The sequence below is a fragment of the Oncorhynchus clarkii genome, chromosome 6 (genome assembly GCF_045791955.1).
Source record: "Oncorhynchus clarkii lewisi isolate Uvic-CL-2024 chromosome 6, UVic_Ocla_1.0, whole genome shotgun sequence".
Taxonomy (NCBI): Eukaryota; Metazoa; Chordata; class Actinopteri; order Salmoniformes; family Salmonidae; genus Oncorhynchus; species Oncorhynchus clarkii.
The window spans coordinates 12662574-12688085 of record NC_092152.1 but is presented as its reverse complement, the minus strand read 5'-3'; the positions used below and the strand labels follow the sequence as shown (position 1 = coordinate 12688085).

At 44.5% G+C, this 25512-nt stretch overlaps 1 protein-coding gene across 1 annotated transcript in view; it reads left to right on the top strand.

Annotated features, from left to right (window-relative positions):
- LOC139411912 (adhesion G-protein coupled receptor V1-like) overlaps positions 1-25512 on the top strand; it is a 213606-nt gene that overhangs the window by 162276 nt on the left and 25818 nt on the right. The window contains exon 85 of the mRNA XM_071158667.1: positions 6411-6568. Within this exon, the coding sequence (XP_071014768.1) occupies positions 6411-6568 (158 nt within the window). The remainder of the gene's footprint in view (positions 1-6410; positions 6569-25512) is intronic.

Genomic DNA, 25512 nt, shown 5'->3' with positions numbered 1-25512 from the left:
CACCTCCGGGAGCTGTATGTACACCTCAGGGAGCAGTATGTACTGCACATAGTGGTCCTTACTCAGAATTAACCCTGCCCACGACTCTGTGTGTGTGTGTGTGTGTGTGTGTGTGTGTGTGTGTGTGTGTGTGTGTGTGTGTGTGTGTGTGTGTGTGTGTGTGTGTGTGTGTGTGTGTGTGTGTGTGTGTGTGTGTGTGTGTGTGTGTGTGTAAGAGCGGTACAGGGGGTGGAGGGTGGGAGAGCGGTACAGGGGGGTGGAGGGTGGGAGAGCGGTACAGGGGGTGGAGGTTGGGAGAGCGGTACAGGGGGTGGCGGTTGGGAGAGCGGTACAGGGGGGTGGAGGGTGGGAGAGCGGTACAGGGGGGTGGAGGGTGGGAGAGCGGTACAGGGGGTGGAGGTTGGGAGAGCGGTACAGGGGGTGGAGGTTGGGAGAGCGGTACAGGGGGGTGGAGGGTGGGAGAGCGGTACAGGGGGGTGGAGGGTGGGAGAGCGGTACAGGGGGGTGGAGGTTGGGAGAGCAGTACAGGGGGTGGAGGTTGGAAGATAATCACTTCTGAGTGATTAACTCTACATTGAAGTTGATAAGGAGCCAGTGTGTATAAGGTAGGTGTGCATATGAGGAAGGTTTAATGATTTAATGTCCCGAGCTGTAGTTCTCAAACTGGTCTGCATATAAGAATTCATTGCCCATTTCAAGTGGAGGACATCACATCCTTACAACATGATATTAATCTGCATGTTGTGCACAGGAAGTCAGGAAATTCACTACACGGTAAAAAATAAATAACTGGTAAGTAACTGCTTCCACGGCTTTTAAAAAAAACTTTTCAGTCAGTGTTACCTGAATTGAACATTTTTAGCTGGCCCAAACTTGAGAAAGCATGGGCAAACTTAACATTTTTGCTCAACTTTTTAAGTCCCGCGTCCCAAAAATCTCTCCTTCTCCCTGAACTATGCACTTGTTCACTCCTTCCCACTAATGTAAAAGCATCAGACTTGGTGTAAGCATGGTCTAGAGTGAATTTCCATAAACCAGTCATTTCCTTTCAAATCTATGAGGGAAAGTGAACAAGTACACACTTCGGCAGAAAGGAGAGATTATTAGAATGCAACCCAAGAGTTCCAGGACCAACTCAACACAAGGACACACAAACACCACACCACATGTCTGTTTACACTTCCTCAAGCAGGAAGAACGTTATGTATTATTTATAGTATTATTATTATTTCACATACTTCACATTCTACTATGTCTAACATGTATTATTTATCCAGGTGGAGGAGGGTACAGCTGTATTTGTGTCCTGTGAGATGGCACCGTTGGCATGCTTATTGAGATAAACGTAAAGTCACAAGTTAGGGTTGTTTTTTTCCCCAGAGCCAGACACAGACTCCCAACCTTCTTAGTGACACCATTGGAACACAACAGGTACTGGACAGATTATGGGAGTGAATTCCTCAGAATAGATTACCACAAAGGAGGGGGAGAGAGAAAGGCAGGGAGTAGGGAGGGCAGAGGCAGAACAAATTGGAGAGAGCGAGGCAGGCAGGCAGGCAGAGGCAGGCAGAGGCAGGCAGAGTCAGGCAGGCAGAGTCAGGCAGGCAGAGGCAGGCAGGCAGAGGCAGGCAGGCAGAGGCAGGCAGGCAGAGGCAGGCAGGCAGAGGCAGGCAGGCAGAGGCAGGCAGGCAGGCAGAGGCAGGCAGGCAGGCAGGCAGAGGCAGGCAGGCAGGCAGGCAATATGAATATTGTTCCTGCTGTATTGTTTAGATCCATAACAAGGAATCATGGGGGGTCTGATTGTGGCAGGCCATAGAGCAGCTAGCTGCTTGGCCTAGCTTGGACTGGACACCATAGCTAGGCTTAACACTGGGAGGGTAAATTGAGGGCCTTTGGGGCTGGGATACCCCTCTGAAAGAACACACGGACTTGCTGCACTCTCCCTAGGCAGTGTGTTGTGTTTGTGGTGCTGTCCTGAACTCTTTACCCTCTCCAACCATGGTGGAATGTGCTGCTGCAAGGGCACAAACACTGAGTGTGAGCTTAAACACACTCATTCACACAGACAGACACACACATACACACACACACCATACACATACCATACACACACCACACACACACACACACACACACACACACACACACACACACACACACACACACCATACACATACCATACACACACCATACACACCACACACACACACCATACACACACCACACACACACACACCATACACACACCATACACATACCATACACACCACACACACACACACCATACACATACCATACACACACCATACACACACATACACACACCATACACACACCATACACACACCATTCACACACATACACACACCATACACTAACACGGCAAAGTAACTGCACTGTATTTCAGCTCATCAACCTATAATTATGATGTATTTAAAAGCTACACTAAGATCAAATATGACACTGAACTCAGGGGGGTCTATTTTCGGCTGGCGTTAAGACGGCGCTAGTGTCAAACGGTCGTTCAATCACAATTTCCACCTGTCAATAAAGCCAGCACTCTGTTATTTTCAAACTGTTGCTCAAGGATTGGTAATTAACCTATCTTAGATCAGCTTGCTTGTGCTAAGATGGTAGTGGTGGAAATATTTAAGGTGTGTCTTAAAAACATGATTTAAAGTGTTAATTTCAGGCAGCCCTGTTAGGGATATTTAAAACCAACCAAAAGCTTTTTTAGCTGGTTCTGACAGCGGAAACAGCCTATCCAGCTGTGATGCAGACTTCCCATATGGAACAAGAGTAATATGCTTTTAGTGCCTGTATACTTCGTATTTACAAACATTAAAAAACATGTTTTTTGTTTTGTTTGTATTTTTGTTGTTGTAGTTTTACCCCTTTTTCTCCCCAATTGGTAGTTAATCTTGTCCCATCGCTGAAACTCCCGTACGGACTTGGGACAGGTGAAGGTCGAGAGCCATGCGTCCTCCAAAACACGACCCTGCCAAGCCGCACTGCTTCTTGACACGCTGCTCGCTTAACCCAGAAGCACCAATGTGTCGGAGGAAACACTGTGCAACTGGTGGCCGATAACAGCTTGCAGGCGTGTGGCCCACCACAAGGAGTCGCTAGAGCACATTGGGACAGGGTAATCCCGGTCAACCAAACCCTCCCCAAACCCAAACCTAAACGACGCTGGGCCTCATGGGTCTCCCGGTCAACGGCTGGCTGTGACACAGCCTGGGGTCGAACCCGGGTCTGTAGTGACAGTGCCTTAGACCACACTTTGGAGGCCCTTGTTTAGTTTTATTTGATTAAAAACCAAAAATAGCCTCACCTCCTCTCAATGAAGGCTTTTTGTTGTTGTTGTCCAATTAGTCCACAAATTAGTCAAGACTGTGGATAAAGAGTTTTGCTCGTAAGACCGCTTGGAAATACGTTTTCATCACCAAAGCTTTATTAAAAGATCAAGTTTGAGAGGAGTGAAACAGTGCGCTGACATTGCCTTTTTATCTATGTATTGTAGGCAGGCTTACATTATTTTACGTTTTGGACGTGCGTAAAACCCCTCCATGATGTTGGCTACATGTGTCCATGCCCATCATGAAACGAGACATGAGAACCGGGGAACCTCGTATTTAGAAGATATTTCCCTGTAACAATTGCTTGAATTCTGTTTCATATTTTCAAAAACCCAAGTCCTACGTAGGATATACCTAGCCTAGGCCTACTATAAAGAAGCATGGTTCAAGGGCTGTCTTTTTTTATCCTTACAATTTTATAATAGCATTACATTTTACATTTGTTTGTTTAAAAAAAATACAGATTGCTTGTTTTTCGTTTAAGTTGACTAAAACCAAACATATTAGAATGTTTTACCATCCTGGTTTTATGGTGAGAACGTCTGTGGTGCTCATTTACCATCCTGGTTTTATGGTGAAAACGTCTGTGGTGCTCATTTACCATCCTGGTTTTATGGTGAGAACATCTGTGGTGCTCATTTACCATCCTGGTTTTATGTTGAGAACGTCTGTGGTGCTCATTTACCATCCTGGTTTTATGGTGAGGACGTCTGTGGTGCTCATTTACCATCCTGGTTTTATGGTGAGAACGTCTGTGGTGCTCATTTACCATCCTGGTTTTATGGTGAAAACGTCTGTGGCGCTCATTTACCATCCTGGTTTTATGGTGAGAACGTCTGTGGTGCTCATTTACCATCCTGGTTTTATGGTGAGAACGTCTGTGGTGCTCATTTACCATCCTGGTTTTATGGTGAGAACGTCTGTGGCGCTCATTTACCATCCTGGTTTTATGGTGAGAACGTCTGTGGTGCTCATTTACCATCCTGGTTTTATGGTGAAAACGTCTGTGGCGCTCATTTACCATCCTGGTTTTATGGTGAGAACGTCTGTGGCGCTCATTTACCATCCTGGTTTTATGGTGAAAACGTCTGTTGTGCTCATTTACCATCCTGGTTTTATGGTGAGAACGTCTGTGGTGCTCATTTACCATCCTGGTTTTATGGTGAAAATGTCTGTGGTGCTCATTTACCATCCTGGTTTTATGGTGAGAACGTCTGTGGTGCTCATTTACCATCCTGGTTTTATGGTGAGAACGTCTGTGGTGCTCATTTACCATCCTGGTTTTATGGTGAGAACGTCTGTGGTGCTCATTTACCATCCTGGTTTTATGTTGAGAACGTCTGTGGTGCTCATTTACCATCCTGGTTTTATGGTGAGAACGTCTGTGGCGCTCATGCAATGCAACTTCTGAAGAAGTGTGAATGCGATCTGATCTGTAAAATGGTTCCCATTAAGTTCATAAAACATTCTATTTGGCAGCACTATAACAGTGGACATTCTCCTTTTCTCTTGATATTGGATCTTTGTCCAGCTACTGTGAAAAGTTTAGATGTGTTCGTAAAACCCTCCTTAGTCTGCGTTGTTTTAATATTATATGCCCACAGGAAGCCATGATGGTGCCTGTAAGTGTATTTAGACAGTCTATTTAAAACAATTTATTGTTTTATTTTGTTTCGCTGTCTTTTTAGGCCTTATCAATAATGAATTCAATCTTGCTTACCGATCATTTTTGGCATGTCCATGCTCAACCATAATGCAATTTTACAGTAGGCCTAGCTGCTTTATCAGTGTGCATGCTATGTAGGCCTATATATTTCCATATTGAAGCCATGCAATTACTTACAACAATGTGGACTGCAAATAGGTTCAAGTTAATATATTAAGCAAAGATGGGATAGATCTACATTTTTTTTTTTTTTGCTTTTGAAAGCTATAAGCGACTAACATTGGAATTGGAGTTGATTCAAAGTCAACACATGAAAGACCGTAAACACAACTTGAAGCAACCACATATTTAGCCATGGAGCAGGTTCTGATTGGCCAGTGAAGGGGTCAAGCCTCGACACATACAATTGATTTATTAATCCATATCCAGCCATTTAGCACCACCGCCAGCACTGCACCCATCGGTCTTGCTTGTTAAATTATCAAAAAGATTTCTGACACACCCTTGAACTGATAGCACCACTACCAGCGCTTAGATTGACCATTGCATTAGGTTTGTTAAGATAGAGCCCAGGATCAGTATTTGACCAGAGCTTGGAAGAGAAGTGTTAGATGTTTTATTTGAAGTGGTCAGAGACAGTGGTGGATCTGATCCCCTGCCAGATAGTTCTAACCATTCCCTAACCAGCAGCAGAGGCGAGAGCAGTCCTGCCCTTTTGCCACGCTCTCCACCTGTCTGTCACTTTGGCACCCTGAAGACTGGAGAGAATACAAGCGAGGGCAAACAGAGCAGATATATCGACATAAAGCTTCTAAAAAAAACAAGACTCCATTTTAAAAAGGAGGGAAAATGTTTTGTTTGTCCCCTCCCTTAAACAGAAAAACACTTCAGTGTATTTAGATGTTATCCCCAGGTTGCTTCAGGGCTGAACTAGTGGTGAGAGGGAGGTTTAACCTCATGTTTGTACAGAAAGGAAATGTCTTTGTTTGTTATTAACTGGGAATTCTGAGTGTGTTGTGAAGGCTCAGATGTATCAGGGCCAAGATCCTGTTTAAGGATGTTGAAGCAACAAGATCTTGACCTACTGTAATGCAGCATAGTAAAATAACATAGCTTACGTTTGCTTCTTTCCTTGGCGGTTTACTGCAAGTTTTTTTGTAATAACACCCCCCCGTCTCTCTCTTTTCCCCTCCTCCTCTCTCTCTCTTCTCTCCCTCCCTCCCTCCCTCCCCCTCTCTCTCTCTCTCTCTCTCTCTCTCTCTCTCTCTCCCTGCTCTCTTTCTTTCTTTCTACACCCCTCTCTCTCTTCTCTCCCTCCCCCCTCTCTCTCTCTCTCTCTCCCACCCCTTTCTCTCTTTCTCTTCCCTGTCTCTCTCTCTCTGCAGGTGTTTCATTCCTAATATCTATGCTGCTCTGTGTACAGCAGCCCTGGTGCCTCTCATCTGCCTGGTTGGGGTACTGGTGGTGTTTATCCATGCCTACCAGGTCACGCAGCAGTGGAAGGCCTACGACGACGTGTACCGCGGGCGCACCAACAGCTCAGGTATAGTACACACACACACACACATCTTCCAGCTATAGGGCATGGGTTGGAGCATAGCAGCAACCTCCATGTCCTGAGGAACCAGACCATGTCAGAACACCTAGCCGACTGCGTCGGTCGGTCTGTCGGCCTACTGCACTATTGGAGTACCTGTCCTGTGGCCATGTAGTAGTCATTCAGTGGTCTACAGTGTGTACAGTGGGCTCCAAAATTACTGGCACCCCTGACTGGCAATGCACAAACAATGCTTAAATAAATATAAACAATATAATTACAGAGATAAACTCAAAATACCATCATGTGAGAAATACTGTACTTTATTAATGTTTCAATGGAACCCACCAAAATTATTTATTGATTTAATTAAAAATCAATGTCCTCCAAATCAAGGTTTCACAATTAATGGCACCCTTAAAGACTATTGTAAATAACATCTACCAAAATTAAACCAGGAATTAAATTCCACATATTTAAGTTTATCTAAGTCTTAAGGAACTATAATTGAGCCATTACATAACTTCCTGTTTCACTAGGGTATAAAAATGAGGTAACACGCATGCAATATCCCGCTGTCATCCAACACCATGAAGAAAACAAAAGAACTGGCAGTTCAAAAGAGACAGATGGTCGTAGACCTTCATAAATCTGGTAATGGCTACAAGAAGATCCACAAACGATTGAATATACCACTGAGCACTGTCAGGGCAATTTTCTTTAAATCAAAAGATATGGAACAGTTGAAAACCTCACGGGTAGAGGACGCAAATGCATTTTGCCCCCAGGATAGGGAGGAGGATGGTGAGAGAAGCAACAAAATCCCCAAGAATCACTGTGAAAGAATTGCAGGCCTTGGTGGCCTGCAAGTATCAGGCAATTTTGGCTGACAATCTGCCTCTGCTAGAAGGGGCGGCAGGTAGCCTAGTGGTTAGAGTATTGGACTAGTAACCAAAAGGTTGCAAGTTCAAATCCCTGAGCTGACAAGGTACAATCTGTCATTCTGCCCCTGAACTGTTCCTAGGCCGGCATTGAAAATAAGAATTTGTTCTTAACTGACTTGCCTAGTTAAATAAAGTTCAAATTTAAAATTTCAAAAGGCTTAGACTTGGCCGTAGGTGGACTTTCCAACCAGACAATGACCCGAAACATACCTCAAGATCTGTGACAACTAAATCAATGTTCTGCCATGGCCATCTCAGTAGCCGGACCTCAATCCAAAGGAAAACCTGTGGGCTGAATTGAAGAGGCCAGTGGATAAGCACAAACCCAAGAATGTGAAGGATCTTGAAAGGATCTGCATAGAGGAATGGTCCATAATCCCTCTAAATGTGTTCCTTAACCTTGTCAAACATTACAGGAAAAGACTCCATGCTATTATCCTTACCAGAGGTTGTTGCACTAAGTACTAAATGAGGAGTGCCAATATCTATGAAACGTTGATTTTGGTTACATTTATTTTGTATTAAATAATTGTATGATTTTGGTTGGTTCCATGGAAACATTAATAAAGTACAGTATTTCTCACATGTTGGTATTTTGAGTTTATCTCTGTAATTATATTGTTTATATTTTTTTAAGTATTGTTTGTGCATTGCCAGTCATTTTGGAGCCCACTGTAGTAGTCATTCAGCTGGTCTACAGGGTGTAGTAGTCATTCAGCTGGTCTACAGCGTGTAGTAGTCATTCAGCTGGTCTACAGCATGTAGTAGTCATTCAGCTGGTCTACAGGGTGTAGTAGTCATTCAGCTGGTCTACAGCGTGTAGTAGTCATTCAGCTGGTCTACAGCGTGTAGTAGTCATTCAGCTGGTCTACAGCATGTAGTAGTCATTCAGCTGGTCTACAGCATGTAGTAGTCATTCAGCTGGTCTACAGCGTGTAGTAGTCATTCAGCTGGTCTACAGCGTGTAGTAGTCATTCAGCTGGTCTACAGCGTGTAGTAGTCATTCAGCTGGTCTACAGCATGTAGTAGTCATTCAGCTGGTCTACAGCATGTAGTAGTCATTCAGCTGGTCTACAGCGTGTAGTAGTCATTCAGCTGGTCTACAGCGTGTAGTAGTCATTCAGCTGGTCTACAGCATGTAGTAGTCATTCAGCTGGTCTACAGCGTGTAGTAGTCATTCAGCTGGTCTACAGCATGTAGTAGTCATTCAGCTGGTCTACAGCATGTAGTAGTCATTCAGCTGGTCTACAGCGTGTAGTAGTCATTCAGCTGGTCTACAGCATGTAGTAGTCATTCAGCTGGTCTATAGCGTGTAGTAGTCATTCAGCTGGTCTACAGCATGTAGTAGTCATTCAGCTGGTCTACAGCATGTAGTAGTCATTCAGCTGGTCTACAGCGTGTAGTAGTGATTCAGCTGGTCTACAGCATGTAGTAGTCATTCAGCTGGTCTACAGCGTGTAGTAGTCATTCAGCTGGTCTACAGCGTGTAGTAGTCATTCAGCTGGTCTACAGTGTGTAGTAGTCATTCAGCTGGTCTACAGCGTGTAGTAGTCATTTAGCTGGTCTACAGAGTGTAGTAGTCAATCAGCTTGTCTACAGCGTGTAGTAGTCATTCAGCTGGTCTACAGCGTGTAGTAGTCATTCAGCTGGTCTACAGCGTGTAGTAGTCATTCAGCTGGTCTACAGCGTGTAGTAGTCATTCAGCTGGTCTACAGCATGTAGTAGTCATTCAGCTGGTCTACAGCATGTAGTAGTCATTCAGCTGGTCTACAGCGTGTAGTAGTCATTCAGCTGGTCTACAGCGTGTAGTAGTCATTCAGCTGGTCTACAGAGTGTAGTAGTCATTCAGCTGGTCTACAGCGTGTAGTAGTCATTCAGCTGGTCTACAGGGTGTAGTAGTCATTCAGCTGGTCTACAGCGTGTAGTAGTCATTCAGCTGGTCTCCAGTGTGTAGTAGTCATTCAGCTGGTCTACAGCATGTAGTAGTCATTCAGCTTGTAGGAGCTACAATGGCTGACCCCCCCCCCCCTTTCAACATTGTCAGAACTGGTTCATACTGCCGTGTCCTTTACCATCCAGAACAGCCTCAATATGATGGCTCTACTCTCCAGCCTTAGAGAAGACATCTCAACAGGGCAGTGCCTTCTCATAACAACCAAGTAGGCGTTGTGTGTTGTACAAAAACAAAACAAACAAAAACATCAACAACAAGCAGCAGCAGTGTCTGGTTACAAAGGGTTTCCTTGAAGAGCAACAGAGTGAGGAGAAGACAGCCTATAGCAAACTCACTCCTCAACAGAGTGAGGAGAAGACAGCCTATAGCAAACTCACTCCTCAACAGAGTGAGGAGAAGACAGCCTATAGCAAACTCACTCCTCAACAGAGTGAGGAGAAGACAGCCTATAGCAAACTCACTCCTCAACAGAGTGAGGAGAAGACAGCCTATAGCAAACTCACTCCTCAACAGAGTGAGGAGAAGACAGCCTATAGCAAACTCACTCCTCAACAGAGAGAGCTCTATTCTTCCATCCCACCCACTCCAGCAACCCCCAGCACAGCCTGCATGACTGGCTCATCCACAGATGGTGGGTAGGATGTCCTTGTTCCAGCACTCTGTGGTAGGTTCCCTGAAAAGCCTGTTGAGCTTTCTTGTTATAACACACATCTAATCCCCAACCCAGGCTGCTGGACTATTTTTACTATGGCCTGCAAATCCACCCCGCACACACACACACACACACACACCACTCATATCACAAACAAAGCAACCACGCATCTGATCAGGCACAATAAGGCAGCCTTGATTAAAGCTTTATGCAATGTGCACTTCAGTGCAAAACACATACAGAGCATTCAGAAAGTATTCAAACCCCTTGACTTTTTCCACATTTTGTTATGTTACAGCCTTATTCTAAAATTAATAACATTTGTTTTTTTCCCTCATCAATCTACACACAATACCCCATAATGACAAAGCAATTTTTTTTTTACATTTAAAAAAAAAAAAAAAAAACAGAAATATCAGATTTACATAAGTATTCAGACCATTTGCTTTAAGCTCCCGAGTGGCACAGCGGTCTAAGGCACTGCATCTCAGTGCTAGAGGTGTCACTAAAGACCCTGTTTCAATCCCAGGCTTTGTCACAACCAGCCGTGATTGGGAGTCACATAGGGCGGTGCACAACTGGCCCAGCGTCATCCGGGTTAGGGTTTGGCCGGGGTAGACCGTCATTGTAAATAAGAATTTGGTGTTAACTGACGTGCCTAGTTAAATAAAGGTCAAATACATTCAAACCTATTTTTACCAGTACATTGTTGAAGCACCTCTGGCAGCGATTACAGCCTTGAGTCTTCTTTGGTATGACGCTACAAGCTTGCCACATCTGTATCTCCCATTATTCTCTGCAGATCCTCTCAAGCTCTGTCAGGTTGGATGGGAGCTTAGCTGCATAGCTATTTTCAGGTCTCTCCAGAGATGTTCGATCAGGTTCAAGTCCGGGCTCTGGCTGGGCCACTCAGAGACATTTAGAGACTTATCCCAAAGCCACTCCTGCGTTGTCTTGGCAGTGAGCTGAGGGTCGTTATCCTGTTCGAAGGTGAACCTTCGCCCCAGCCTAAGGTCCTGAGCGCTCTGGAGCAGGTTATCATCAATGATCTCTTTGTACTTTGCTCCGTCTTTTCCTTGATACTGACTAGTCTCCCAGTCCCTGCCGCTGAAAAACATCCCCACAGCATGATGCTGTCACCTCCATCCTCCAGATGTGACGCTTGGCATTCAGGTCAAACAGTTCAATCTTGGTTTCATCAGACCAGAGAATCTTGTTTCTCATGGTCTGAGAGTCCTTAAGGTATTTCAGTGTTTTAAATTGTAATACATTTGCTAACATTTCTAAAAACCTGTTTTCGCTTCATCATTATGGGGTATTGTGTGTCGATCAATGAGAAAACTGTTTTATTTAACCCCTTTTAGAAAAAGGCTGTAAAGTAAAAACATTTGGAAAAAGCCAAGGGGTCTGAATATATTCCGAATGCACTGTACATACTGTAGGCTACTCACATGCACAGAGTGGGTAGAACACAGTTCCTTACGAACATAACTTATTCAATACACCCACATACAGTGTGTACACACACACACAATATCCCTGGCTTTTGTTTTGGTCCATCAGTATCATGAATCCAATCCCTCTCCATTGTTACTAGGTATCAGTTCATTAGAATCAGACTGGCTGTGTTACTAGGTATCAGTTCAGACTGGATGTGTCACTAGGTATCAGTTCAGACTGGCTGTGTTACTAGGTATCAGTTCAGACTGGCTGTGTTACTAGATATCAGTTCAGACTGGCTGTGTTACTATGTATCAGTTCAGACTGGCTGTGTTACTAGATATCAGTTCAGACTGGCTGTGTTACTAGGTATCAGTTCAGACTGGCTGTGTTACTAGATATCAGGTCATTCAACTCTGGCTTTGTTTTGGTCGCTCCCTCCAATGACAAAAGAAAAGCCTGAATTAGTGGCAGTCCTTTGGCAAGCTGTTCATAGCCTCCCGCTATTCTGTGTGTTTCCACCGTAGAGCAGGCAGATCCACCGTCCCTCACAAACACACACACACAAACACCTACACACACAACTACACCCCCATACACAACCACATTGTGCTGTTTTGGCTGACTCAGCATGCCTCTGACTCTGCAGCCGTCTGTTCCTCGGGGCTTAGCACCCTGACACCTGAGGGGCACACTATAACACCCTCGCCAAACACACACACCAGGGGAGGGGTAATAGCAGTACAGTACAGTAAACAGGTTTTCAACAGCCTCTAAAGCTCCTTATTTACGCTGGCTGGGAGAGAGGCATGGCTCACTCTATTAAAAGCAGCAGACTCATTGAGAGTGTGTAAGGCACAGACACAGAGGGCGGAGGTGTCCTTGAGGTGTGTTTGTGTGGGCGTGTGTGTGCGCACTTGTGTGTGTGCACTTGTGTGTGTTTGTGCACTTTATTCGTGTGTGTGTGTGGCTTGGAGTGTGTCCCTTGGAAGTTCCCTGCTGCAGGAGCCTGCTACACAGGAACAGAAGGTGACTCCATGCCCCCCTGCTCCCCAACCCCCAACTATTGTCATTTTAGAAAATAGAAAATCTTTCAAGCAAATGGAAAGAGGTTCAACTTCATCAAAGGTTTTGCATTCACCAGCCTACTCATGAAGGACGATGATACAGAACATTTTCACAAAATAGCCCATTTCCTGCCTTGCCCCAGTCTCCCCTCCTACTACAGCTAATCCTAGCTTCAGTCCTCCTCAATGTTGTTTGCCAGTCAGTGCACCCATCTGGTATCATGTTACCATGATTTCATTCTCTGGTGAACCCTCTTTTAATTCGCAAACACCATGCAAATATCAAATACAGGCCTGTTTATACCCCATGCAAATACAGGCCTGTTTATACCACATGCAAATACAGGCCTGTTTATACCCCATGCAAATACAGGCCTGTTTATACCACATGCAAATACAGGCCTGTTTATACCCCATGCAAATACAGGCCTGTTTATACCACATGCAAATACAGGCCTGTTTATACCCCATGCAAATACAGGCCTGTTTATACCCCATGCAAATACAGGCCTGTTTATACCCCATGCAAATACAGGCCTGTTTATACCCCATGCAAATACAGGCCTGTTTATACCCCATGCAAATACAGGCCTGTTTAAACCCCATGCAAATACAGGCCTGTTTATACCCCATGCAAATACAGGCCTGTTTATACCCCATGCAAATACAGGCCTGTTTATACCCCATGCAAATACAGGCCTGTTTAAACCCCGTGCAAATACAGGGCTGTTTAAACCCCAGGCAAATACAGGCCTGTTTATACCCCATGCAAATACAGGCCTGATTATACCCCATGCAAATATAGGCCTGTTTATACCCCATGCAAATACAGGCCTGTTTATACCCCATGCAAATACAGGCCTGTTTATACCCCATGCAAATACAGGCCTGTTTATACCCCATGCAAATACAGGCCTGTTTATACCCCATGCAAATACAGGCCTGTTTATACCCCATGCAAATACAGGCCTGTTTATACCCCATGCAAATACAGGCCTGTTTATACCCCATGCAAATACAGGCCTGTTTATACCCCATGCAAATACAGGCCTGTTTATACCCCATGCAAATACAGGCCTGTTTATACCCCATGCAAATACAGGCCTGATTATACCCCATGCAAATACAGGCCTGTTTAAACCACATGCAAATACAGGCCTGATTATACCCCATGCAAATACAGGCCTGATTATACCCCATGCAAATACAGGCCTGTTTATACCCCATGCAAATACAGGCCTGTTTATACCCCATGCAAATACAGGCCTGTTTATACCCCATGCAAATACAGGCCTGTTTATACCCCATGCAAATACAGGCCTGATTATACCCCATGCAAATACAGGCCTGTTTAAACCACATGCAAATACAGGCCTGATTATACCCCATGCAAATACAGGCCTGTTTATACCCCATGCAAATACAGGACTGTTTATACCCCATGCAAATACAGGCCTGATTATACCCCATGCAAATACAGGCCTGTTTATACCCCAGGCAAATACAGGCCTGTTTAAACCACATGCAAATACAGGCCTGTTTAAACCACATGCAAATACAGGCCTGATTATACCCCATGCAAATACAGGCCTGTTTAAACCACATGCAAATACAGGCCTGATTATACCCCATGCAAATACAGGCCTGTTTAAACCACATGCAAATACAGGCCTGATTATACCCCATGCAAATACAGGCCTGATTATACCCCAGGCAAATACAGGCCTGTTTAAACCCCAGGCAAATACAGGCCTGTTTAAACCCCAGGCAAATACAGGCCTGTTTAAACCCCAGGCAAATACAGGCCTGTTTAAACCCCAGGCAAATACAGGCCTTTTTAAACCCCAGGCAAATACAGGCCTGTTTAAACCCCAGGCAAATACAGGCCTGTTTAAACCCCAGGCAAATACAGGCCTGTTTAAACACCAGCAGCAGGGCAACAACCCAGCAGCAGGACCGCTACCTCCGCCTTTGTGCAAGGAGGAGCAGGAGGAGCACTGCCAGAGCCCAGCAGGCCACAAATGTGCATGTGTCTGCTCAAACGGTCAGAAACAGACTCCATGAGGGTGGTATGAGGGCCCGACGTCCACAGGTGGGAGTTGTGCTTACAGCCCAACACCGTGCAGGACGTTTGGCATTTGCCAGAGAACACCAAGATTGGCAAATTCGCCACTGACACGGATGAAAGCAGGTTCACACTGAGCACAAGTGACAGACGTGACAGTCTGGAGACGCCGTGGAGAACGTTCTTCTGCCTGCAACATCCTCCAGCATGACCGGTTTGGCGGTGGGTCAGTCATGGTGTGGGGTGGCATTTCTTTTGGGGGCCGCACATTAGGTACCGAGATGAGATCCTCAGACCCCTTGTGAGACCATATGCTGGTGCGGTTGGCCCTGGGTTCCTCCTAATGCAAGACCATGCTAGACCTCATGTGGCTGGAGTGTGTCAGCAGTTCCTGCAAGAGGAAGGCAGTGATGCTATGGACTGGCCCACCCGTTCCCCAGACCTGAATCCAATTGAGCACATCTGGGACATCATGTCTCGCTCCATCCACCAACGCCACGTTGCACCACAGACTGTCCAGGAGTTGGCGGATGCTTTAGTCCAGGTCTGGGAGGAGATCCCACAGGAGACCATCCGCCACCTCATCAGGAGCATGCCCAGGCGTTGTAGGGAGTTCATACAGGCACGTGGAGGCCACACACACTACTGAGCCTAATTTTGACTTGTTTTAAGGACATTACATCAAAGTTGGATCAGCCTGTAGTGTGGTTTTCCACCTTAATTTTGAGTGTGACTCCAAATCCAGACCTCCAAGGGTTGATACATTTGATTTCCATTGATCATTTTTGTGTGGTTTTGTTGTCAGCACATTCAACTATGTAAAGAAAAAAGTATTTAATAAGAATATTTCATTAATTCAGATCTAGGATGTGTTATTTTAGTGTTCCCTTTATTTTTTTGAGCAGTGTATACAGTGCCTTGCGAAAGTATTCGGCCCCCTTGAACTTTGCGACCTTTTGCCATATTTCAGACTTCAAACATAAAGATATAAAACTGTATTTTTTTGTGAAGAATCAACAACAAGTGGGACACAATCATGACGTGGAACGACATTTATTGGATATTTCAAACTTTTTTAACAAATCAAAAACTGAAAAATTGGGCGTGCAAAATTATTCAGCCCCTTTACTTTCAGTGCAGCAAACTCTCTCCAGAAGTTCAGTGAGGATCTCTGAATGATCCAATGTTGACCTAAATGACTAATGATGATAAATACAATCCACCTGTGTGTAATCAAGTCTCCGTATAAATGCACCTGCACTGTGATAGTCTCAGAGGTCCGTTAAAAGCGCAGAGAGCATCATGAAGAACAAGGAACACATCAGGCAGGTCCGAGATACTGTTGTGAAGAAGTTTAAAGCCGGATTTGGATACAAAAAGATTTCCCAAGCTTTAAACATCCCAAGGAGCACTGTGCAAGCGATAATATTGAAATGGAAGAAGTATCAGACCACTGCAAATCTACCAAGACCTGGCCGTCCCTCTAAACTTTCAGCTCATACAAGGAGAAGACTGATCAGAGATGCAGCCAAGAGGCCCATGATAACTCTGGATGAACTGCAGAGATCTACAGCTGAGTTGGGAGACTCTGTCCATAGGACAACAATCAGTTGTTTATTGCACAAATCTGGCCTTTATGGAAGAGTGGCAAGAAGAAAGCCATTTCTTAAAGATATCCATAAAAAGTGTTGTTTAAAGTTTGCCACAAGCCACCTGGGAGACACACCAAACATGTGGAAGAAGGTGCTCTGGTCAGATGAAACCAAAATTGAACTTTTTGGCAACAATGCAAAACTTTATGTTTGGCGTAAAAGCAACACAGCTGAACACACCATCCCCACTGTCAAACATGGTGGTGGCAGCATCATGGTTTGGGCCTGCTTTTCTTCAGCAGGGACAGGGAAGATGGTTAAAATTGATGGGAAGATGGATGGAGCCAAATACAGGACCATTCTGGAAGAAAACCTGATGGAGTCTGCAAAATACCTGAGACTGGGACGGAGATTTGTCTTCCAACAAGACAATGATCCAAAACATAAAGCAAAATCTACAATGGAATGGTTCAAAAATAAACATATCCAGGTGTTAGAATGGCCAAGTCAAAGTCCAGACCTGAATCCAATCGAGAATCTGTGGAAAGAACTGAAAACTGCTGTTCACAAATGCTCTCCATCCAACCTCACTGAGCTCGAGCTGTTTTGCAAGGAGGAATGGGAAAAAATGTCAGTCTCTCGATGTGCAAAACTGATAGAGACATACCCCAAGCGACTTACAGCTGTAATCGCAGCAAAAGGTGGCGCTACAAAGTATTAACTTAAGGGGGCTGAATAATTTTGCACGCCCAATTTTTCAGTTTTTGATTTGTTAAAAAAGTTTCAAATATCCAATAAATGTCGTTCCACTTCATGATTGTGTCCCACTTGTTGTTGATTCTTCACAAAAAAATACAGTTTTATATCTTTATGTTTGAAGCCTGAAATGAGGCAAAAGGTCGCAAAGTTCAAGGGGGCCGAATACTTTCGCAAGGCACTGTATATATTTTTTGCATAATATAGGAAGGCACAATTTATAGTCCAATATTTGAGCTTGGGGTTATTGTCTTGCTGGAAGATCCACTTGTGCCAGAGTGTCAGCCTCCTGGCAGAGGCGACCAGGTTTTGGGGAAAAATCTTCTGGTACTGGTTAAAGTTCATGATGCCGTTGACCTTAACAAGAGCTCCAGGAGCATTGGAAGCAAAATAGCCTCATAACATCAACATTACTAGTTGACATTGTGTATGGGGTTCTTTTCTGCTTATGCATTCTCATTTTGACGTAAAACCCACCACCGGTGGGCGTGGCCAAAGAGCTCTATTTTCATGTCATCTGATCAATGAACCGCTTCCAATCAAATTGCCAATGTTATTTATCCAAATCCAGGCATGTACATTTGTTGGAATTGTATTAGTATAAAATAATATAATATTTTAATTATATAATTTAAACAGTAATTTTTGCTCATTTTTATCAAGGATGTCAAAAATGTCAGACCCCACTGTATATCAGGAGGTCCTTACTGCTGTGCCACAGTTCCTGAGTCACGGGGCAAGGTGTGCTTGCCAGACAATATGTACCGTTGATGTAATGACCAGTGTGCACCTTTAACTGTCAACATAGAGTAGCATGAGATGTGTTATTGTGCTCTGTCTTTATGGCAGTGTTCCATGACTGCACTTTGAACTTCAACAGGAGTCTGCCAAGAATTAGGAAATTAACCAATGCATTCTAGATTATGTGTAGAATACGTTGATAGCAGCACAATCACATGTCCTTATTTGAACACTTGATCCTTCTTGTTGATGTTTTGTTTTCATGTCCTTGAACTTCCGAGTTGTTTTCGGGGTGTGTTCATTAGTACAAACAGTATCTAAACGGAAAACATTTTGCCACAAAACAATTGTGTTTCTTAATGGAGAAGTTCAATTTAGCCTGTCCTCCTTTCAGCCCTCTTGCCTCTGTTTGTTTTCAAGTGAATACACCCCATATGAGTCTGGGTCTGTTGATGAAGGCCCAATCTCTATTGATAATACACTACCCACAAATCCTCCTGCTACTGTAATTACTGTGTATACCACAGCAATGATAGGATTCGGGGTGCAATCACTGGGCCTAGACAGGCTGTCACCAGCCATGGGAGGGGTCACCCAAACAGCAGACCACTTTTTTAATCCCAAATTACAGCCCATGGTTACATACTCTGTTATCTAAGGGTATGGATGGATCAAATCTGTCCTCCCACCACTTCCCCTTGTACTGAAACAGCCTCAACTTCCAGCTCACATTATGTTTATGATATATTTTAATTAGGGCACTGTCAGACTTTCCAAGAGTATGAGGAACATTTACAGCCATCTCTAGTGTTGATAATATTTTATGAAGTACAATGTTCAGTATCTTTTTATGATCTAATGTGGATTGCCTCCTTTCTTATCATTGCACTATTAACAACACTTAACAGCCTTGCTATTGAATTGCATGGGCAGAAGCTGCACAATGGTATCATTATATAATGTCATCTCACTGCTTCACACAGAATGGCTATGACTGACAGTTTGATTGCATAGGCTGATAAAAACAATAAAACCATGGTGATGGTTGTGTTCCAAACCGATTGACCTTGGTAAAGGTCAGTGTTTATACATTACCAGTATATACTGCCAAACTCACTTCTACCTGTTTTTAAACAGTTTAGTCGATTCAAAGTGTTCTTACTCACCAGAAGGATATTTTCCCACTGCTCTTCTCTTTATTTATTATCTCATTATTATACAGTACAATTTAGGAAGCCCCTGCTAATTAGTTCAGAGAAAAGAACCAACACTAGTTTAGATTTTCCTTCTAGAAGCCCAGGGCGGGATTTGTGAGTCTGCCATGTAGATGTGATGACACGTTCCATTTCCCTCCTGGCTGACTCTTCCACGTTAGTACAGCAGGCCTGTAGCCAGATCCTACTGGACTGCCCAGCCACAGGACTCACACAGGAAGGCTTGGGAGAGAGTTTTGCAAGACCACATACACACAACCATGCATGAACGCACACACAACCACGCACATAACCACGCACATACAAACGATCAATTCATAACCACCGTATTACTCAAAGGGTAGGTGTGTTGCATTGTGACAGCTGGTGACCCCTCTGTGACCCATACTCCACACAGTTTGTCTTCTCACACTGAGAAGCCTGTCAGTCCAAATATACGGGGCTCCTTTTTCTCTTCTGATCTTGCCCAGCAAAGGGATCCCTCCCTATTTTCCTCTGGAGACTGTTTAACACAATCCTTTTGGATAGAAGTGGGCACTTTGTGTTGGTGTCCAGGGAGAGTGAGAGACGGAGAGAGGGGAGGCTCTGGATAAGCGTGTCTGTTAAATGACTAAAATGTAAGCATGAAGGAAGTGTGAGTTTAAGAGAGGGGAGATCAGAAGAGAGTAGAAAAAAAACATCAACGCAGTGATAGACTGTCCTCCACTGTGTTATGTTGTGCCGTGCTGCTCCTCTAATCATGAGTCTTCCATTCACCACTTTCTCCTTGCTCTTCCTCAGCACCTCTCCATATCACAAAGCTCTGTGGCACATCATACACAACTCCACCCCGGCTAGCTAGCACACATTCTACATAATGGTAATAGGGCTTTATTAGCCTGGGCCTGGCTAGCTAGCACACATTCTACATAATGGTAATAGGGCTTTATTAGCCTGGGCCTGGCTAGCTAGCACACATTCTACATAATGGTAATAGGGCTTTATTAGCCTGGGCCTGGCTAGCTAACACAGCCTCCATTATGGTAACAGGGCTTTATTAGCCTGGACCTGGCTAGCTAACACAGCCTCCATAATGGTAATGGGGCTTTATTAGCCTGGGCCTGGATAGTTAACACCCAGCCTCCATTATGGTAATGGGGCTTTATTAGCCTAGGCCTGGCTAGCTAACACAGCCTCCATAATGGTAACGGGGCTTTATTAGCCTGGGCTGGCTAGCTAACACACAGCCTCTGTGTTCTCAACAAGTGTTCTCAACAAGCTAGGACGGCCGCTAAACGATACATGTAAATGTCAGATCTCTTTTACTCTTTTCCTGTCTGTTGTTCCTGGGTTAGTGTGATTCTGGGTCAGTTGAACATTTTCCTCACTAATGGTTCAGGTTAGGATCTAGCTGATCCTAGATCTGTACTTGGAGGAAACGTCAACCAATGGCGTAGGGGAGCAGGTTTAGAAAGCTGTATGACTCAGCTGAGAGTGGTTCAAGGCCAGTGCACATGGTTTAGGAGACAAACTCCCTCTCTTTGACCTCCTCGAGCATGCTGAAATCAATGCTTTTAGTTTCACTGTAGATCTGCTTCAAATCTCCAGCAAACCCCTGAGACTAACACACATACACACACATCGTTCTCGGCGCGCCTTCCTTCTTCCCCCACATCTTTTTTTACATTTTTATTTCACCTTTATTTAACCAGGTAGGCTAGTTGAGAACATCTTTATTTAACCAGGTAGGCTAGTTGAGAACACCTTTATTTAACCAGGTAGGCTAGTTGAGAACACCTTTATTTAACCAGGTAGGCTAGTTGAGAACACCTTTATTTAACCAGGTAGGCTATTTGAGAACACCTTTATTTAACCTGGTAGGCTGGTTGAGAACAAGTTCTCATTTGCAACTGCGACCTGGCCAAGATAAAGCATAGCAGTGTGAACAGACAACACAGAGTTACACATGGAGTAAACAATAAACAAGTCAATAACATAGTAGAAAAAAAAATTATATCTACATTGTGTGCAAAAGGCATGAGGAGGTAGGCAATAAATAGGAGTGAATAATTACAATTTAGCAGGACTGAAGACTTTCAAATCGCTTTGAGCCCCTGTACCAGCTGTCTTCTGCCGGGGGCTTGGGTGTTCCCTCCATGGCTGTGGATGCTCCTCCAGCTACCTCTCCCTGTTCTAGTCAATCAACTGCCTGGGCACAGCCTGGACCACCGTGGCCCCTTTCCGCTGGGCCATAGTCTCTGGATCAGCTCTGTCCCTTTGGCTGTTGTGGCCTGCACGCAGCTGGTGTCTCTGCAGCCCTCAGGTGAGGTTTGTGGCTCTGGCCTCGCAATCTTCTTCGAGACCCGGCAGAGGCCAGATCATTCCGGCAATTGTGATAGGGAGCTCGATGGTGAGGCATATATCTGTGCTTGTGGCAAAGACTGTGTTTTCCTGGGGCAAAATTTCAGTATATCACCAGGTTGCTTCCCGAGGTTATGAGTCAGTCACTGGGGATTGATAATGTCATGGTTCATGTGGGGTCTCCACTTCACAGCAACAAATGCCCCATAATATCTGGCCCTCTGCCCTCCCTAAATTGTGGCATGTAACAGTTTTGCAGACTTTCAACTTTCCATAACTGGCTACGAGAAGAGTGCAGCTCTGTGTGTGTAACATTTATTGACAATTTTGATACCTTCTGGAAACAAAGCTCGTATTTATGAGGATGGTAAGCACCCAAATAATTTGGGTTCCTGGATCCTTTCACAGAATTATAAGGCTGTGTTGAGACAATAACTTATCAATGACCCAAGTCCAGCTCTTTTAATCCCTACCATTGTGTCGCTGAGTTGTCATAATGCTTCAGCAAATATACATTATCCAAGGGGTGATGAAAGACACCATGTAAGTAACCTAAAGTATGTCCCTCTAACTGCCCTGAATGCCTCTGCTGATCCTATAGCTATTGTATGCAGTAATCATGTGCCTATGAACCAGAGTAATACTGTTAGCACTGAGGTGGTGTGCCCTAGTAGGAAGTCCACTGTGTGAAACTCACCCTGGAAAGATACAAATATTAATTTTTATTTCACCTTTATTTAACCAGGTAGGCCAGTTGAGAACAAGTTCTCATTTACAACTGCCACCTGGCCAAGATAAAGCAAAGCAGTGCGACAAAAACAACAACACAGAGTTACACATAGGATAAACAAATGTACAGTCAATAACACACTAGAAAAATCTGTATACAGTGTGTGCAAATGAAGTAAGGAGGTAAGGCAATAAATAGGCCATAGTGGCGAAGTAATTACAATTTAGCAATTAACACTAGAGTGATAGATGTGCAGATGAGGATGTGCAAGTAGAAATACTGCTGTGAAAAAGAGCAGAGCAACAAATATGGGGATGAGGTAGGTAGTTGGTTGGATGGGCTATTTACAGATGGGCTATGTACAGCTGCAGTGATCGGTAAGCTGCTCTGACAGCTGATGCTTAAAGTTAGTGAGGGAGATAAGTCTCCAACTTAAGTGATTTTTGGAATTCATTCCAGTCCTTGGCAACAGAGAACTGGAAGGAAAGGCAGCCAAAGAGGTGTTGGCTTTAGCGATGACCAGTGAAATATACCTGCTGGAGCGCGTACTACGGGTGGGTGTTGCTATGGTGACCAGTGAGGTGAGATAAGGCGGAGCTTTAGAGACTTATAGATGACCTGGAGCCAGTGGGTTTGGCGACGAATATGTAGCAAGGACCAGCCAACGAAAGCATACAGGTCGCAGTGGTGGGTAGTATATGGGGCTTTGGTGACAAAACGGATGGCACTGTGATAGACTGCATCCAATTTGCTGAGTAGAGTGTTGGAGGCTATTTTGAAAATGACATCGCCGAAGTCAAGGATCGGTAGGATAGTCAGTTTTACAACAGTATGTTTGGCAGCATGAGTGAAGGAGGCGTTGTTGCGAAATAGGAAGCCGATTCTAGATTTAATTTTGGATTGGAGATGCTTAATGTGAGTCTAGAAGCACAGTTTACAGTCTAGCCAGACACCTAAGTATTTATAGTTGTCCACATATTCTACGTCAGAACCGTCCAGAGTAGTGATGCTAGTCTGGCAGGTGCGTGCAGCGATTGGTTGAGGAGCATCCATTTCATTTTACTAGCATTTAAGAGCAGTTGGAGGCCATGGAAGGAGTGTTGTATGGCATTGAAACTCGTTTGGAGGTTTGTTACACAGTGTCCAAAGAAGTGCGAGATGTATACAGAATGGTGTCGTCTGCATAGAGGTGGATAAAATAATCACCCGCAGCAAGAGCGACATCATTGATATATACAGAGAAAAGAGTCAGCCCAAGAATTGAACCCCCATAGAGACTGCCAGAGGTCCAGACAACAGGCCCTCCGATTTGGCACACTGAACTCTATCTGAGAAGTAGTTAGTGAACCAGGTGAGGAAGTCATTAGAGAAACCAAGGCTGAGTCTGCCGATAAGAATACAGTGATTGACAGAGTCAAAAGGTTGATGAAGACAGCTGCACAGTACTGTCTTTTATTGATGGCGGTTATGATATCGTTTAGGACCTTGAGCGAGGCTGAGGTGCAGCCGTGACCAGCTCGGAAGCCGGATTGCATAGCGGAGAAGGTACGGTGTGATTCAAAATGGTCGGTGATCTGTTTGTTCACCTGGCTTTTGAAGACTTTAGAAAGGCAGGGCAGGATGGATATAGGTCTGTAACAGTTTGGGTCTAGAGTGTCTCCCCCTTTGAAGAGGGGGATGACCGCGTCCGCTTTCCAATCTTTAGGAATCTCATACGATACGAAAGAGAGGTTGAACAGACTAGTAATAGTGGTTGCAGCAATGGTGGCGGATAATTTTAGGATTTGTAGCATCCAGATTTTGCAGCGCTTTCAGAACATCCGCTCCCTGGATTTGGGTGAAGGAGAAGCGGCGGGAGGGCTTGGGCCAGTTGCTGCAGGGGGTGCAGAGCTGTTGGCCAGGGTTGGGTTAGCCAGGTGGAAGGCATAGCCAGCCATAGAGAAGTACTTCTTGAAATTCTTGATTACCGTGGATTTATCGGTGGTAACAGTGTTTCCTTGTGTAGTGGGCAGTTGGGAGGAGGTGCTCTTCTTCTCCATGGACTTTACAGTGTCTCAAAACTTTTTGGAAATTGAGCTGAAGGGTGCAAATTTTTGTTTGAAAAAGCTAGCCTTTGCTTTCCTAACTGACTGTGTATATTGGTTCCTGACTTCCCTGAAAAGTTGCATATCGTGGAGACTATTCAATGCAGTACGCCACAGGATGTTTTTGTGCTGGTCAAGGGCAGTCAAGTCTGGAGTGAACCAAGAGCTATATATGTTCTTACTTCTAAATTTTTTGAACGGGGCATGCTTATTTAAGATGGTGAGGAAAGCACTTTTAAAGAACAACCAGGCATCCTCTACTGATGGGATGAGGTCAATATCCTTCCAGGATAGCTGGGTCCAGGTCGATTAGAAAGGCCTGCTTGTAGAAGTGTTTTAGGGAGCGTTTGACAGTGATGAGGGGTGGTCGTTTGACCGACGACCCATGACAGACCCGGTCAATGAGGCAGTGATCGCTTAGATCCTGGTTGAAAACAGCAGAAGTGTATTTAGAGGGCAAGTTGGTCAGGATGATATCTATGAGGGTGCCCATGTTTACGGATTTGGGGTTGTACCTGGTAGGTTCCTTGATATTTGTTTGAGATTGAGGGCATCTAGCTTAGATTGTAGGATGGCCTGGGTGTTAAGCATGTCCCAGTTTAGGTCACCTAACAATATGAACTCTGACGATAGATTGGGGGAAATCAATTCACATATGGTGTCCAGGACACAGCTGGGAGCTGAGGGGGGTCAATAACAAGTGGCAACAGTGAGGGACTTATTTCTGGAGAGATGGATTTTTACAAGTAGAAGCTCGAACTGTTTGGGCATAGACCTGGATAGTATGACAGAACTTTGTAGGATATCCCTACAGTAGATTGCAACTCCGCCCCCTTTAGCAGTTCTATCTTGACATAAAATGTTGTAATTGGGAATGGAAATGTCAGAATTTTTGGTGGCCTTCCTAGGCCAGGATTCAGGCATGGCTAGGCCATAAGATTTGGCGGAGTGTTTAAAAGCTGTGAATAAAGCAAACTTAGGGAAGAGGCTTCTGATGTTAACATGCATGAATGAAATAACCAGAGCATGTCTACCTCTGCTAAGCTTCCCAGTAAAGCCAGAAAATCAGGCATCCCAGAAAAGTGTTAAAAATAGCCCACGTTAACATCTGTAGCTTAAGAACGAGGTTCATGAAATCAATAATTTGCTAGTAACTGATGACATTCATATTCTGACTATCTCTGAAATACACTTAGATAATACCTTTGATGATACAGTGGTAGCAATACATGGTTATAAGATCTACAGAAATGCCAAAGGTGGAGGTGTGGCTAATTATATTCAGAACCACATTCCGGTAAAACTTAGAGAGAATCTCATGTTAAATACTGTTGAAGTAATATGGCTACAGATTCATCTGCCTCACCTTAA